Genomic DNA, 17544 nt, shown 5'->3' on the forward strand with positions numbered 1-17544 from the left:
AAATGGATTGATTCATAATCACCACCCTAACAAATGGAGTTTAAAAGTAGCACAAATCATATCCATTAAGTAAATGATTGTAAAATACACAGTGTGTCCTTGAGGTTGGCTTGGGCCAATTATTTACAGTATATGAAAAGAAACTATTAAAAATCAGAAACTTGTCTCTATGCATGCTTTCCTTGTTGTTTTTATAATTTTTGATAAGTGATGCATGTTTTTTAAACCATGTTAACTTCATATACTCTCCAGAATCTGACTGAACATTGTTAAAACTTCATGGTTTATACTGTATTTTCATATTTGTGAAAAATTACATCATCTGCTTTTTTTTAAGAGCTGATATTGTTTCTCAGGCTGTTAGCTTTCATGCTGCATTAATAAAGCTTTATGTGCTTTTCTTCACACCTTAAAATACTACTTCTTTCTCTTTTCCAGACCAAAAAACCTGTTGGTGTACAACTGCACAACAGGTGGAATCAACCCTTTCTTCTGGGGAGAAATGGGTAAGGCCTAATTTAAACCTAGAACATGTCAAACATCAATAGCAATCCTCGGCCGGGCTTTGAAAAGGTAGTTTCCTATATCCAGGTGGCATTCAGCATCTGCCATTCAAACTGCGTGTGGGAGGCCCAATTGCAGTTGGTGAGCAAAAGATCCTGGTGCTGGGCATTCAGCTCAGGAAAGCATCCGTTCAGTTTTCATTGTGGGTGTAATCACATAGCAACCCAGCAAAGTATGTGCTTTGCTGCACTGAGGTATTAGCGGTGAAAAAGGGAATAGAGAGCCAGCCCCTTAATTCTGTGAGATGATGCTCTGCACAGCCGTAACAGGACATCTTCCTTTTCTGATTGAGAACCTTTTCTTGGGTTTGGGGTGGGGGGGTGTACTTTGAAATCCGTTGGAGATAGTGAATAAAAACTAGTATGTTAAGGGAATAGCCTTTCTTCCTCTTTCTAAAAACTCTAAACAGAAATAATTGATGTAGACTTGAGAAGTCAAACCTTGAAATGACAGGTGTGCTTCAACAACAGTTTGCCTTTTGATCATGAATTTTGTCAGTGGAAGAATTAAAATTATTTTTGTGGCTGACTTTTCTTCAAGTGGATGTGCTTCTGAGGCAGTGGTGAAAGAAAGGGAGAAAAATCCTTACACCCTTACAGTGGAAAACTCACACTGAAACCAAGCAGCAGAAGTACTACATACAGTCAGTACATTAATGGACATGTGTACGAGGCCTGATCTGCTTTCTGTTATACATTAATTCAGATCTTTGTGTGTTAAATACAGGATGCTGGCAAATCGCTACTGTGGTGTTTCATCTCTCAGCCTTTGCTTTGCATTTGCCTTTGCATTATTTAATTGACAAACTGTAAGTCAGCAGAAAATCAGACCATAATTGCATTTTCAGAACAAGGCTTGTCTGAAAATCCTATTAATGTCCTACCATGAGATTTGATCAAGTGATCTAGCAGGGAAGAGATTTCAGCAACTGGCTGATCAGTGAGAAAATCACACCACTTTCCTGATATTTTTTTTTTTAATGAGAGATCTAACATTGTGGTTTGTCACAGTCATGCAAAGAGGTGAAGTTTCATAGATGATTGTTGGAAAATGTAGCCAGTCTTCGTAACATGTGAAGTCAGATCTTTGGCTTTGTCACAGGAGTAAATGGAAAGTTCTTCACAGGCTGCTACTTCAGGCAACAGCCACCATAGCATTACTACCTGAGGTTTGCCTTAACCGATTTTCAGTGTAATTTTACTGATGAAAACAGCAATGTATTAATGCATTGTAACTAATCTTACTCTGTTACTTTGCTCATAACTGTGCATTTAGCAATGAAGTCACCTGAGTGCAGAGGAAGCTTGCATAAGCAGTTCAGCTGCGTGATGGGACCGAAGGCAAAATTTTCTCCCTGGGTGAGACTGTGGAGCTCTTTCTACCACATGTTGTAGCCACAGTTTTCCGGAGATTGGCAGGCTGCAGGCTATTAAGTATAAATTCATGAACAGGAATTAGGATGGAGTATTGAAGAGCAAAATTTTGCCCTTGAAGATGTTGCATGGTTTAAGAAATTAGTTTGGGAAAGGTTTATTACATTAGGATGTTACGACTGCGACCATCCAGTGTGAATTCTCAATTCAGTCTCTTACCAATTTCTTTCTGGTAAATCCACACAATTCTAAAATCTTCCTTGTATATATGACAGACTTTCTCAAGCCACTCACATTACTTTCTCTGTCTAATCACTATTATTTGGCTTCTAGGCAGCCAGTCTCACCGCATGAACTTTCAACAGACCTTTCAGAGCCATGATGTCTCTGAAATAAGAGCTACCACTGAGTAGTCCAGCCCCTGCACAGAAGGACCCACCAGTTGCCTCCTTCACACATGGGGCAGCATCTGCTACTCAAGTCATCACCTTCTCTTCCTGAAAGCCTGTTTCCGACTGTCTTTAACTCTGCTGACTTTTCAGGTTGAAATTGTTGAGGCCAGGTCTTTACCTCCAGTGGCTTTTCAACTTTTTCAGAATTTTTCTTTTTCACCAGCATGAAAGAAGATGTTTGATTGAAACATACAGGAGACACAGGATCAGCAGAGGGAAAGAGAGTCTGTTCAAGGAGCCTGTGGAGGCCAGGCTGGCGCAGGGTCTGTAACCGGTCATCAAGATGGAGGGTTGTGAGAGCAAGACTGGAAGCTGCTGGCGGGGAATGGGGAATGGTAGTCATCTGGCGTGGGACTAAGCATTTTAGTGCAATTCAAACATGGGGTTTGCAGAGGGGAGGACCTGGACTACCTGGTTAGGGAGACTTACACCAGGACCAGCTGTAGGAATGACAGGCAAACACAACAGAGCAGGGATTTTTCAGTGGGAGAGGAGGAAAGAAGAGAAAGATCAAATAGAGAAATTGAGACTGGAGTCAGATGAGGATGCCCTGGGTAGGGAACAGAAGTGACGAGATGCAGACATTTTGAGTACAAAAGTGATGTGCTTGAAGGGAAGGAGGAGAAAGAGATCTAGAAGAGAATTATTCGAAAAATATATGTCTACTTAAAAGCTTGTTCTTAAACATCCATTACAAACCAGTTTATTCTTTAGATCTCCAGATACAGACATACCTCTAGTGTTAAAACGAACCTTAACTGATTTATTTCTTTTCCAAATAAGGCTATGCCTTGGGACTTTTTTCTTACTTTATTCCATTACTGCTATTATTTTCCCTGCTGTTAGAAAAATGTGGTCAGACGACTGAGTATTACTCTGAAGAAGCGTATTCTGCTTTGCTGCAATTTAAGTCTTGCTAGTCTGACTTTTTGAAGTACAGTTTGCAATTTCTGCTCAAAACTAAACCTTTAAAGCAGGCTTTTAGATGGTGTTCAGTGTGGGAAAAATTAATTTCAATTTATCCTTGACAGTCTACCTAGGCAAGACTGATGTCCGATTCTCCCCCTGCTAAATCTGCCTTTGAGTTGTAGAATTTGCTGCTGTGGTTTTGCGCTGTGGGCGGAGGGAAAGACCACCCACCCGCCAAGTTGTTTCAGTAGCTCCTAGAGGTGATGAGTTTCTGGTTCAGGGTTCTCTGCCTTCCTGACCCGTCTGTCTGTCTGATTCTTTCTCTCTCTCTCCAAAACACAAACTGTTGTAGCGTAAGAGACTTGCTATACTTGCGAAGTTGAATGCTTTCCAGAAATCAGAAGATCGTGCAATTGTGCTGAGTCAGTGCAAGCCAGGGTAAGGGAGGTTTGTAAAGAAAACGCCCATAGCAATAGCTGTTCCAAGTTACGTGAAACTGGTGTTTTACCGACTTCCTTCCAGTAAGTCTTTCAGGTTGGTCCCACTGCTTCTTATGTGCATTTTACAACAAAACCACTTTCATTCCTGACTTTCAGAATTTTTCTTGAGTTTTCAGCAGGCATCTCTCCTGCTCTTGACATATGTGCTTCTTGCACTGAGTAATATCATGGCATAATACTGTAGCTCCTTTACTACAGCTGCATTTTCTGCTTACAAGCCTTAAGTAACCAAGATAAGAGTGCTGCTGATTTCTGTGAATTTGGTGTATGGTTGATGATCTGAAATGACAAGGGCTGCATTTTCTACTTTACTGATTAGTTCTTTCTTGCTATCCTGGCCAAAGATGCCAAAAATGCAAAGAGAAAAGAAAGGCAGTAATGTCTTTAACATGTTTCCAAAGGTAAACCTTCTCAACCAGTTCACAGCTGAGAACTAGATCTGCAGTATATTAACATCAGGATTTGAATAAACAGAGCTTTAAATACATGCTGCAGGCAATATCAAAACTATCACAATTCCAAAATATCAGTGGTTCCCAGTTAAACTGATAGGCTTCCATTAGGAAATGAAGTGACCAAGTGAAACTAAATGAACTTAGATATTGATAAGCAGATGAGAGTTTGTAAATAAACTGCGATTTAAAGTGCCTCTTGGAGAAAATTCCTTAAGGGGAGAAGCAACAAACTTCTAGAAGAGAATTGGATTCACCTAAAAAGGATTGCTTTCCTGACCCATGAGCTATTTGAATGGGTACAGATACACAGCTCTTCCAAACCCCAAACTAGGAGCAGTTCTCTTTATGTTTAAGCCAGCTAGGGCATTGTCGAACTATGATTGTAGTAAATATTTAGCCATGCTGCTAACAGAGGAAAGAAACTTCTCACACACTGCTTAGACACAGACTCTGCCAAGAGCTGGGCCAGGACAGCTGCTTCCTTCCCAGTAGCCCATCCCAAACTGCTTATCACCACTCCCCTGCCAGGAGTAAACACCTTTCCAAATCTTCAGTAAAAACTGCTCCAGTGAGCCCTCCCTGCCAGGCACAACTACATGGGAAAGTTTAAATAGGAGGTTTTTTGCTAATCCTTGCCATTTTGAGAGAATATGCTGCAAAGGATAAGATTTCCATACCACAGCCCACAAGATGACCACAAGATGACCACATCACTGCAGTGCAGCTACGTGAAACAGAAGGGATGGCAGTCAGTTCTAGCTATTCAGATGCAAGATGAGTTTCAGGAGAACTGGTCTTCAGCCATTACACTTGCAGCGTACGGGATACAAAAATTATCAATGAACTTGCACTAAAACTAAATTGTACTATTTTAAAAATCTTTGTCGTCTAAACTTAGCAGCTAAGTGGCTAACAAGTCTCCTCTAGTTGCTGTACAGCCAAAATGACTACTTGAAGTGCAGTAATGAGCCAACCACAGATACATGAGTACTGTCTGAATATTATGATTGGAATCTGCTTATCCGAGGATGATCTGGATGTTTCTTGTGACTTGCAAATTCTCATCTGATTTTCTATTTGTAACATAAGCTTAGAGAGTAAACTATTATATGTGCACAGATTGATGTCATAACTCTCAAATTCATTTTTAAAAAAGTAACAAAAGCCTGCATATTCTTCATTGTTGAGCTCTCTGGTACTCAGGAATAGGAGCACCATCTGTTTATCAGTCCCTAAGATGATAGTCTCATATTCAACTGCTGCAGTTCTATTAAGCCTCTGCAATATGCAAACGCCCCAGATACGCACATCTAGATGCCACTTCTGTGGCACTGTGCCATTGCAAGAGCTCAGAATCAGACCCGACATATTTTGTGCCTTAACATACAAAGGAAATGAAAGATTGCTACCCTATCATTAGTTTTCAAGTTAAGAAACAAGCAGGACAATTTGCTGCTTTAGTGCATCCAGAGCTCCTCAGAAAACAGGCTAAGGTATTTGGTGTTGTGGGTCAGATGTGGTTTGAAAGGATATAATGAAGTCTTTCTAGAAGCACAACCCTGTCCGTAAGTATTGACCCCAGCCCTTTTGAAAATTTGATTAGAAATTAGAAATTAGAAATGTCATTTTTGTTTTATGCTAGCAGAGCGAAGTTTGCTTTTGGTGACCTGAAGATATGACAACACTTATCTACTACTACATCTGCTGCAGGTGAAAGCAGAACTGCAGTTCCTTGGAGTCATAGGTTTTCAGGTTACAACTGCTGGCTTTTCCTCCATTACATTTTGGCATTTTGATAAGGAAATTTATGTCTGCCGCTATTAAGTCTAGAGTCAGATTGTGGTTCAAATAGGCAATAGATGGAGTCATCAATTTCAATGCCGGAAGGGACTATGACATGATCTTGTCCAAACCCTGGTTACATAGTCTGCAGAACTGTAGGTTGAACATGTTAAGAACCGTAACTGCAGCATGTTGGTATGGTTGTGCCCAACTCAACTCAAATTAAGTGCCTGATTTTAAGTAAAATGCCTGTTCCCTTACAGAGCAGTATGTCATGTCCACATTCAAAAGGAACCCACTGGAGCAGGCCTTCCGAACACCCAACGCTCACTTGACATCCAACTACTTGATAAACCAATACTGGATAACTGTCAGTCACAAGGCACCAGCCATACTCTATGACCTGTACATGAGGCTCACAGGGAGAAAGCCCAGGTAAGAAAACACACGCCTTCAGCTTCCTGCGCGCCTGCCACTGTTATGGAGAGCAGATCTCTAACAAGTTCTGAGAACTGTCAGCCTCAGCCTGGGGTCCCTGGTCTTCTTCCCATCTCCTTGTCTTGATGAGATTGCTCAAAAAGAAAAGGAACCACATGGCTGTAGCTAAGCATAGCCTAGGGTTCCCACCCTTTCCAGTATCTGGGGACAGCACATCTTTTAGACTCCGCTATACGCACTTCAGAGGTTCCCAAGTCGGAGAAGAGGACTGGCAGTTACCCTGTCCTCTATACAGCAAGATTTTCACCGTTCAGACTTTCTGATGCGATTGCCTCTATCTGTCATGGGCTTGCATAAAGACTTGCAACTGGCAGGGTTTAGAACTTACAGCTAATATTTTTTTCCATAAATCAGATGCATAATAAGTAGTTGCCAGCACTGGCTTAGCACCCTGAAATCTAGGACATTTCTGAGTATGAATAAATTCTGAATTGTATTTACAAGGACATTTTACCATTACAATTGGTATTTGAGCCTTGGCAGTGTCATGGCTTGGAGGAACACAGGCACACATGTCCCATGTGGAAGGAATCCTGGTGTAAACAACATAACTCAGCCAACGTCCTTCTTTATTCCCTGCCACCACAGAAGAGAAGTTATTGTGCAAGACAAGAACGGCATGCCAGCACTGTGTTCCACGGCAGCCACTCTGTGCTCCTCTGCTAGTTAGAGAGCTGGCTTCAGCTGTTTGTAGGGAAATTCCTGGCTGATGTATTGCTCTGATTTCTCTCTGACATTCTGCTATGGAGGGAAATTGGTCCATAAAAAGACTTCCAGTTATGCAGGAGGCAAGAATTACCCTAGAAATAGAGGTAAACTGAAAATGAGTAAGAACAGGCTGGAATCTCCAAGCTCTGCTGAAACAGGCAGCAGTAAGGTCTTGGCATCATGAAGTTGATTGGCATGAGTAGCCAATGGATATTGGCTGCAACATTGTACTTAAATTTCAAATAGAAACTCATGCTGAGAAAGATCTCTTCATCTGAACTGTCAGATTTGTGACCTAAGCAAACACAGCGCAGCAATGAACTTGTGAGCTGAGTCTCCTTTTTTTTCCTTTTAAAATGTAAATCCCCTTTTCTTTTTACAGGCTACTTAAGTTCATCCAGGTACTGCTGCAATGTGGTAGAAAACACAGTAGAAGCTCATTCTTTGCTTTTTTCACAGCTACCTAAATATCAGGCCTTTAAGCTCTAAGGACAGTAAACCACATTCAAATAAAAAAAGTTGAATGTGTCACTGAACCTGCTTTAATGTTTCCCTTTAATTTTTCCCTCTGCTTCAAACGGAGCACCTAGGCTTAACTGTCTTCCCACTTGTCACTCCCATCTATTGAAGTACAAGCCATCTTTGTGGCAGTTTCTTGAATTCTCTCCATGACCCTATGCCAGATTTGCAAGCGGAAAGAAGAAACTTCTGTGCCAGGAGCAAGACTCAGGCTTCAGTTCTCTACTGTATCCGTACTCATCATAAGGTGATGGGTTATTACGTGCAATAGGTTATTTGGGAGCTGCTTATGGTTTCAGAACTCAGCTGTTCATTCAAGACCAGCCTATGCCCTTCACTAATTTGAATTGAAGTGTAGTTTGGGGGAATTCAGTTGTAGTTCCTCTGTAGTTATCACACGCAGTACCCCATCTACCAAAGGGTAAGTACAAGAGTCATCTCCTTCAGCTTTAGATTTTTATATACTGCCTCTTCTGAGAAGCTTACTTTAAGTGTTTGCTTATTTCACATAAATTGCCAGACGTCTAGCAAAACTGCCCTAAGCGGCTTTACTGTTATTGCTGATCATCTGTCTATGACTTAGAAAATAACATGTTTTATATCATTAGTAGTCTCTTGGGGCAATCTGTCGCACCTGAGAATCTGCTCATGCAAGGCTCAGTATGGGAGAAAATAAAGAAATTGTTGCTGTAAACAGTTTTCTAGAAGACAAGATGCATTTTTGAAGTGTAGCTAATAAGGCTATTGGTGACAGCCAATACTTGCTTTCTTCCTCTCGGTTTCTCCACAGTGGAAAATAAGATTTTCTAGAAGAACTCTTTGCCATAGCCTCTCAGAGGCTGCAGAAAAGCATGGTTCTACTTGGTTAATGTCTTTCAGTGGACTGTTCCTTCATCCAAATTAATAAATATTTTTAATGTGGTCACACCATTTTAGCTCAATCAGTATGAAACACAATTTTTATACATACCTCTTTAGATGCTTCATTTCTCTTTTTGACCCTTGCTTTTAGCCACTCGGATATGTTGCTTTGGGTAGATCTACAGTCAGAGCTTATTCTGCCCACATTGACAGGAGGCCAGATGGATAGCCTATTTTCTAAACTTAAGTAGGGAAACATAGTTGATTCTCTTATTTTTCCTGATGGATTCCATTAGCCTTAAGCACTTTAAAGATATCGATGGCTTTTGGGGAGCCAGTTTGAGGAGCAACTTCAGATCTTTGCAATCTAGCCATATATTTTGTTTCCCAAGATCCTAAAAGGTATTAAAATATTCACAAAGCTTTGTCCCATAGTATTTGCCTGCACAGGCACAATCAGGAAGATTAATCTGAAGTAATTTTAAAGTAGTTTAGATAAACTGCATTCAGTTTATCTAAATGTGCACACAATTATTCAGAATTAAGGTTCCCTTAATCTGATGGTTTGCTTTGCTTCTAAAATGAAAGCCACTTTAATTCTGAGTGGGAGTGCCTATGTAAGGTTTTAGTTCTCTGTTTGCTTTGGTTAAGCTGCACAGTTCTTCTCTGAACTGATGTACTCATTGTGTCTTTTTCTGCTGTGCTTAGTGCTTATCGTTGTGGCAGTCACATCTGCACAGGGAGAGGCCAGCCTGGCACCATTCTTCCCCAAACTGCCGCCTTCTATTTGTCATGGCGACTGTTACCCTCTGGGCAGCTCAAAATTTCTCATGAAAACAGCTCTGTTTTCCACAGAAATCAGCCTTTCAATGCTTTCTCTTGCCCTTACCCAGTCTGAGAGAACGTGGTGTTCTCTCAAAATTGACTGAGCACTGTACATCACACTTGAACTGCCTCCCAGAGGCCTTTTGTACTCATGACCATTGGGACAACTGTAAAATAATCCTGCAAGGTAGGACAGCATTACTGTCATCCCCTTTTATATAAAACATGAATAATAAAAAAAGGCCAAGGCACATGAGAGTCCTGAACCTACATTTCCAAAGTCCTTGTTTAGCAGCCATGCCCCTGAAGCAGCTTTCATCTTTATCAGGGCACTCGCACTCCAGGAAGACATTCAAACAGTTACCCACCCCCCAAAAAAATAGCCTATGGACTTGGACGATTTTCAAGGTCATACACCAGGAGTGCTTGCTATCAGATCCTTCCTGTATAAGGAAGAACACAAAAACCGCTCCAAACTGCTACTATATTATACAGAGAGAAGAATGGCCTTTAAGACAAAAAAAAAACTTTTTTTGAGAGAGATAGATCAAAGAAGCCCAAAGACATGAAAAGCATGCCACCAAGCTGAATGGTGTGCTTGATATTCTAGAGGGAAGGGATACCTTCCAGAGGGACCGTGACAGGCTAGCGAGGTGGGTGAATGTGAATCTCATGAAGTTCCACAAGGCCAAGTGTAAGGTCCTGTACCTGGGTTGGGGCAATCCCAAACATGCATACAGGCTGGTCAATGAGTGGATTGAGAGCAACCCTACAGAGAAGGACTTGGGGATACTGGTGGATGAAAAACTGAGTATCAGCCAGCAGTGTACGCTCGCAGCCCAGAAAGCCAACTGTATCCTGGGCTGCATAAAAAGCAGCGTGGTCAGCAGGTCAAGGGAAGTGATCCTCCCCCTCTACTCCTCTCTGGTGAGGCCTCACCTGGAGTACTGTGTTGAGCTCTGGGAGCTTCCAACATAAGAAAGACATGGACCTGCTCGAGTGGGTCCAGAGGAGGCCCATGAAGATGATCAGGGGGCTGAAGCACCTCTCCTATGAGGACAGGCTGAGAGAGTTGGGGTTGTTCAGCTTGGAGAAGGCTCCGGGTTGACCTTACAGCAGCCTTAAATGCAGTACTTAAAGGGGGCCTGCATGAAAGATGGGGAGGAACTCTTTATCAGGGACTGTACTGGTATGACAAGGGGTAGTTGTTTTAAACTGAAAGAGGGTAGATTTAGATTAGATATTAGGAATAAATTCTTTACTGTGAGGGTGGTGAGACACCAAACAGGTTGCCCAGGGAAGTTGTGGATGTCCCCTTCCTGGAAGTCTTCAAGGCCAGGTTGGATGAGGCTTTGAGCAACCTGACCCAGTGGAACGTATCCCTGCCCATGGCAGCGGGGTTGAAACTAGATGATCTTTAAGGTCCTTTCCAAACCAAACCATTCTGTGATTCTGTCTGAAAACTGAAGTTGAGCAATTGACTTCAAAGCTTGTGCATGCTGCAGATGCAGTCACCTCTGTGCTGGAGCTAACTCCAAAAATCAGAGCTTTGCTTTGAGAGCCAATTCAGTCTTGAGAACAGAAGAGCATTTGTGTGGGAGAGAGGGAAGTATCTCCCTCAGGAGGCAAGCAATATACCTTTGTGGTTTTGCAGTCTGCTGTGCAGACTTCATATTTGTTCAGATGGGCCCGTCACCTCTCACATGGTACGTGATGTAGATATGGCCTCCAACACTTGTTTAGTTCAGGCCAGTAATTAGGCATCAGTCCTGCCCTGGGAAATGCATGTTTGCACCCATATTCCAGCCAAGAATAGAAGCTGGGTAGCTGTAGGCTCAAGACTCAGCTGGAGCAGTAAGACTTGCTGAGCAAGTTCTCAGCCTGGTGAGCACCAGTGCAGTGCTCATCAGGAATTGCAATACCTATTCATGTGGATTGGTGAAAACACCTACAGAGCAAACCAACAGCTTTTGCATAAGGTCAAACTTCCTATCCACCTCTGACGCTCCTCCTCTGTTTCAGAATGATGAAGATCATCAATCGACTGCACAAGTCTATGATGCTCCTGCAGTATTTCTCCACCCAGTCCTGGGACTGGTCTTCAGATAATATGAATATGTTAATGAGTCATCTTAACACAGAGGACAAAAAGGTAAGTATGTCCTCAATATGGATTGCTAAACTCCAGTTCTGTTCATCTGCAGCAATTATTTTTATTGTACTGTTGAACTGTCCTCAATATGGATTGCTAAACTCCAGTTCTGTTCATCCAGTTCTGTTCATCTGCAGCAATTATTTTTATTGTACTGTTGAACTGTCATCTGCCTAGATGACCAGAATTGACTTTAACTTGAAATCATTTATTTCCTCCTTTTTTTATTAAAAAACTTATCAGGAACCTTCCAGTTACTATAAGAGAATGTTTTCTCCTGAGATGTATTGCTCTTTCTTCTGAGACAGGTCAGTCACTGCAGTCTTTCCAGTTAACATGGTACCTCTCTACCTTTTGCTCTCAGGATTCTATTCGTCCTGTAAACAAGCTAGATTTGTTTCCACAGACAAAATGGACTGTACAAAGGAAACATAACTTTATATCCTCAGTGACCCAGCTGTACTCAGCCATTTGAGTTGGAGAAGTTGAGGGCATCATATGTAACAGTGGCCACTTTACTACTTCCCATGTGGTTGGCTACATAGACTGGAATACCCAGTGGACAGGAAAGCTAAGGACATTCCTTTTTTGATAGACACATGATATTTCTCTTTCTAAGAAGAAAAGGTCAGTTCCAGTTTTCACGTCACAACTCTGGGCCCTGAGAATTTCAGGCATCTCCTTTCATGGGGTGATATTATCATGTTAACTAACGTGCTGTACAGGGACCCCAGAAAGACAGTATCAATGGTAATGCAAAGATATGTGCTATGGGGAGTTCACTTGTAATTAATTAATCACTGAAAAACTCTGTAGCATTCCCAATATCTTCTCATCCTAATTTTCTAAGTGTCTCACCCTTGGAAAACTAGGAAGCTCCTTTACAACATCACTTTCTCCCTCATGTCTTCTGGCAGTCTGTAGCTTTTGGTGGGTGATACAGATGATACTTGATATACTATAGATACTTGAAAGATTTTGATGTTTTCATCCATGTTGGTTTTAATGGGCACTGCACAGGGAACAATACTTACTTAACACATAGTGTCGTACCCTGAACAATATAAAAAAAAATCCCTGTTTGGCTTAAGTCCCCAGACAGCAATTACTTTGCAGGCTGTCAAGTTCTGCTGCAGTTTTCATAGGTTTGAAATACTACTCCTTAAGAATGGGATTGTAACTGAAAGAATGAAGGAATACAAAAAGTAGCTTCGTGATAAGCTTGACTGCACCTTTAGTCAGTATCTCCTTGCAAAGAGATACTTAGGCATTCACATCAAACTGGTCTCACTCACATCATTAAACTCTTTCACAGACTCCCAGTAATAGTCAAGAGTCGTCTTCCATAGTCTCCGGAGGGAGTGCATGCAGCAAATTCTAACTTCTAAGGGCAGTGGCACTGCTGTGACTACAGCAGATGTAGAGGGAACTGAATGAAATGGTATAATAGGAACTAGTTCTGAGGCAGATAAACAAAAAGTTACAGCATCAAGGACTCAGTGCAAGCTAGACAGAGTTTCAGGCTTACCAAGCTTCTTATGAGAACTTTGTGAGATGCACTGCATCCCGTATTGCCCTTGTACCTTGTAAGCAGTATTCAAGCTAGTTAATTTATGGGCAGCACAGATCCCTATACATATCTGACAGACACCCCAGGATCTGCACAGTAGCTAACCCCCTGTATTTGACATAGTTAGCTAGCCCCTCTTTGCTTAAGTTAATGCTGGTCTAATACCAAAGCTCTTGCGCCAAAGCAAATGGCCTGGATTGGCATAGGGGTTAAAGGAAGATATTTTTCTGAATATCTTCCCTTGTAAGACCTCGTAAATAAGAAATATCATTCACTTCACTCATTCATTTAAAAAAAAAAAAAAGAATTCTGTACAACAAAACCTCTTCCTCTTTACAAATCCTTTCTTTGCTCTAATAGACAGACAGCCATCTGAGAGCTTGCTAACAGTTCTTCCAATATCAGCATATGAAAGTATCTGGGGTAATTAGCTCTACAATGAGATTTTTTGATGCCAAACAACAGAGTAACCCATTTCTTGGACTTCTGTCAATTTAGATGCTGAGAAAGAATGCAGCACAGCACAGCATAATACTGATGCAGAAGCACCTGTTGATTCAATGTCCCGTTCATTTATTTATATATATTTCTAGTGACATTAAAAACTGTATGGAGGTTTTCAGATTAATCCATTTACCACACTGAAATACCATTTTTCTTCCACGATTTTGTGTGTGTATATATAATATATATGTGTGTATGTTTTTGTAGAAATATACATATTTATGCACAGATGGCCACCTGAAAGACAAACTTATCTTTGTTTTCTGCCACCTAGCACTCAGTTTCTGCATGCTTTGCCCAAATTCCCAGATGGGTTAGACATTAATTGACAACTGTGCAATATAGTATGTTAGTGCCCATGTCTTCTTGGAAACTTGGTGGCTTTAAGAACTTAACAGAGAGCGTCTTGTCAGGAACAGAGGTCAGTGAAGAACTGATGCTTAAAGTGAACTTATTTTGAATTCTGGCATTTAACTTCTGCTCTTTGCCTTTAAATCCCAGTTATACAACTTTGATGTTCGTCAGCTGCACTGGTCAGAATACATTGAAAGCTACTGCCTAGGTGCTAAGAAGTACTTGCTAAATGAGGACATGGCTGGCATTCCAGCAGCAAAGCAGCACTTACGAAAGTAAGTCATACCCAGTGACAAGGACAAGAGCTCCTGGCTACCCTGAATGGCTTTTGAGGAGAATTGTTCTATTTACATTGCAAGAATTATTGTTGAATAATATGGAGATAAACATAGCATAGCTTATTTCTTACAGCAGAGAGCTGTCAGTGTTTTGTTTTTCCATCCTGTAAGAAAAAGAGGACTTTTGATGACACAAACCATCAGGGGCTAGATACTATGCCTTCCCAGCAGAAGACCCAAGTAACGAAGCTACAATGCATAAGAGGAATACATGAATGCAGAAGAACTTGGTCATTCAAATTACAACACAAAAATAAGGGGAAGATTTACATTTTGTGAAGCTCCTAGAAGGTTTTGGCATTTCAAAGACATTGCATAAAAACTCTAAAAATTTTTATTATTTTAAATTTTATTTTAAAGTTGAAGTTTCTAATTCCTTGCGGGGAATGGGCAGAAATTCTCCAAAAAAGGTGGAAAGCTTATGCATTCAATCCTTGGTGACAGTTTAAGAGAGTCTGAACGACAAATTTGAGATTGTCCTTCTCCTATTCAGTTAAAGATTGTGCTCTTCCTGTCTCCTCCAGCCCTTTTACTGAGAAGTGTGGGCAAAAGGAGAAAGAGCAGCTCTCTTTGAATAAGAGCCTGGTTGTTTTCTTTAAGCAAAGCATTCTTGTGCACTGTAAATTCTAGAAGCATAAAACAGCCTGTTGCCATAGTAAGGAATCCTAAACATGGGTCATTTTTAAAGGGTTTATAAGAACCTCTGTAACAGGCCAGTAACTGCCCCATAGCCCAAATAATAGTCAGTGTGGTGTAGTGCTCTGATAAAGTTGACCAAAAAAGAAAAAAAGACTCTTAGAAAAATTAAACTGGTCTTGGGCACTTTAGGTATGAAGCTTTCTTCCCTCGGTCAGACATTGGGAAAGTGAGAATTAGAGAAATGCTGAAACATTTGCTTGACAGAAAGAGGACAAGATGATTAGCATCTTAAAGACCCAATAATTCCATTTAAATATATTGTGTAAAAAACAAAACAAAACCAACCAACCAACCAAACCAGTGTTGCAGTACTGCGAAAGTGAAGACTTTTTATGATTATTGAGTAATTTTCCAACATTAACGGCAGGGTTTCAACCAAAAAAGGAGAACCTTATTCATCAGCTCCTGCAAAGGTCCTCCAGATTATCACCAGTCCTACTAAGTAAAAAATAGCCAATATACCAAATCAAAGCAGAAAGTATTGGACCTAGACTGTCATTAAGAAAACAACTCTCAGTATGACTTCGGTATCTTTTCTGGTCTGAAATGAGAGTACATGGAATAAGAGAGACTTGCAATACAAATATTCCACCTATTCCATTAACTATTCACTGTACCATAACTTCAACACAGCCCTTGACAAGATGGTAGGGACATTTTAGACACAGTGTCTTCACTAAAATAACACTGGCAAAAAGCCCAAGCACCACTTGTAAACAGGATTTCTTACAAAATGACCTGTAGCAAAAGCAGCAAGCTGGTATGCTTTTTATTGTTTTTGTCTTCCTCCATGAGATGCCTCCCTTTCTTTCCTAGGCTGAGGAACATCCGATATGCATTCAACACCACCCTCCTTGTGATCATCTGGCGCATTTTCATTGCAAGGTCACAGATGGCTCGAAACATCTGGTACTTTGTAGTGAGCCTCTGCTACAAGTTCCTTTCCTACTTCAGGGCATCCAGCACCCTCAGGCACTGAAGCTGTCCATCAGCAACCAGCCTCTTCCAGAAGGACCTCCATCTCCTCTAATCAGCAACTATGGGCATCGGGGTCTGAAAGTAGCAGAAAAATCCACTCCCTCCAACAGCAGCCTGCATTTATTGTGTACTGTTATATGTTCACCTTTTTAATTTTAACTAATGCTTTAATACATGGTGGTCTTTCTTCTGTAGGACCAGGCCAATTTTTAAAGCCATAACTGAAGCTTTAGGAACAGGTCACGCTGGAACCATTCATCTAGAGTCTGATGTGTAAGAGTAAGGATTAACCAAAGTCATTGTCTTCCCATGTACTACCTAGGCCATCTTAATCCCATCTACTTCCTCAAAAGTGGCAAATTTAAAGCATACAACCTTGGAAGAAAACGATGCCATCAGAGAAGAACCAGCCAAGGAAATTAACCTGTTAAGAGACCTTCCTAAAGAGGCTATTTCTTCATTCTGATTCCATAAAATGGTACCTTATTGAAAAACATGATTTCATAGTTTCAGTTTTACAAAACTGAGAGGGGAAAAAAAATCAGTTACACTAGGCCAGTGAACACACTGAACAGTTTTCAGATCTTATTTTATATTGTTACTAAGGACTGATACTTTCAAGCCATAACTGAAGACACACATAGAATTCATGTACCTGTGTTAACTCAACTCACTCATAAGCTGCTTTCTTATGGAGAGATTTTTTTTTTCTCTCTGTGGTTAAGGTTGCAGTCTATTAAAACACCCTGTTCTTACATTTATCACATTTGCTTGGACCATTATTTTTTGGCTTGAAAAATGCTGTATTTACTCTGAGAATGAAGAGGAGATTTCCTAAAAGATTGAAGAAGAATTCAGAAACTATTATTTTTGAGGAATAGGTCTTTTTCCCCCTCGGATTTGTTTGCAGAAAACTTCTCTCCCTGTAGCTCAAAAACAGCCTAATACTGTCCTTCACACTTTCATTACAGCTAAATCACTTTGCAGTTGATCACTTCCACTGGCAAAGAAAATGTAAAGACATGTACGGAGGAAATCCCATCAGGCCAGTTCTGCTGCCACTCCTGTCAGTAGGAATTAGAAGGTCTGAAACTTGGATTTGTTGAGAATAGGAAAGGTTTCATTGACTTCGGTGTTAAAACAATCATGCACTGTGAAGGTAATGCATTTTGTCCTACACTCAATTTAGAAAGGAACCCAAGGATCTTCCTAACACTCATGGCTATTGGAGAGAATTGTTTCCCCTAGTAAAGTATGAATTCCTGTAGGGGGAGAGAGAAAGAGAGCCTTCTTCCAAGTAGCCGGTACAACAACGGCCTTAGTGCAACAGCAACAAATTTATCATGCTATCAGACTTTCAAAGTCAAATCTAACACAGAATATTTTTTATTCAGATCACACTGAATAAGCATTTTAAGATTATCAGACTTTAAATCAGCTAGTCTTTGAAACAATGCAGCATCTGATTTCTCTAGTCTTGTGTCATGCTAGATGTCTGAAAAA

General features: G+C 40.8%; 1 protein-coding gene across 1 annotated transcript in view; it reads left to right on the plus strand.

Moving 5' to 3' along the window:
- FAR2 (fatty acyl-CoA reductase 2) overlaps window positions 1-16042 on the plus strand; it is a gene marked incomplete at both ends in the record, with an annotated part of 81572 nt that extends 65530 nt beyond the window's left edge. Inside the window, 5 exons of the mRNA XM_082009394.1 lie at window positions 439-506; window positions 6299-6470; window positions 11469-11598; window positions 14174-14301; window positions 15880-16042. Of these exons, the coding sequence (XP_081865520.1) occupies window positions 439-506; window positions 6299-6470; window positions 11469-11598; window positions 14174-14301; window positions 15880-16042 (661 nt within the window). The remainder of the gene's footprint in view (window positions 1-438; window positions 507-6298; window positions 6471-11468; window positions 11599-14173; window positions 14302-15879) is intronic.
- Window positions 16043-17544: the final 1502 nt, after the last annotated feature.

This window comes from Phaethon aethereus (genome assembly GCF_964289735.1).
Source record: "Phaethon aethereus genome assembly, chromosome: 1".
NCBI lineage: Eukaryota > Metazoa > Chordata > Aves > Phaethontiformes > Phaethontidae > Phaethon > Phaethon aethereus.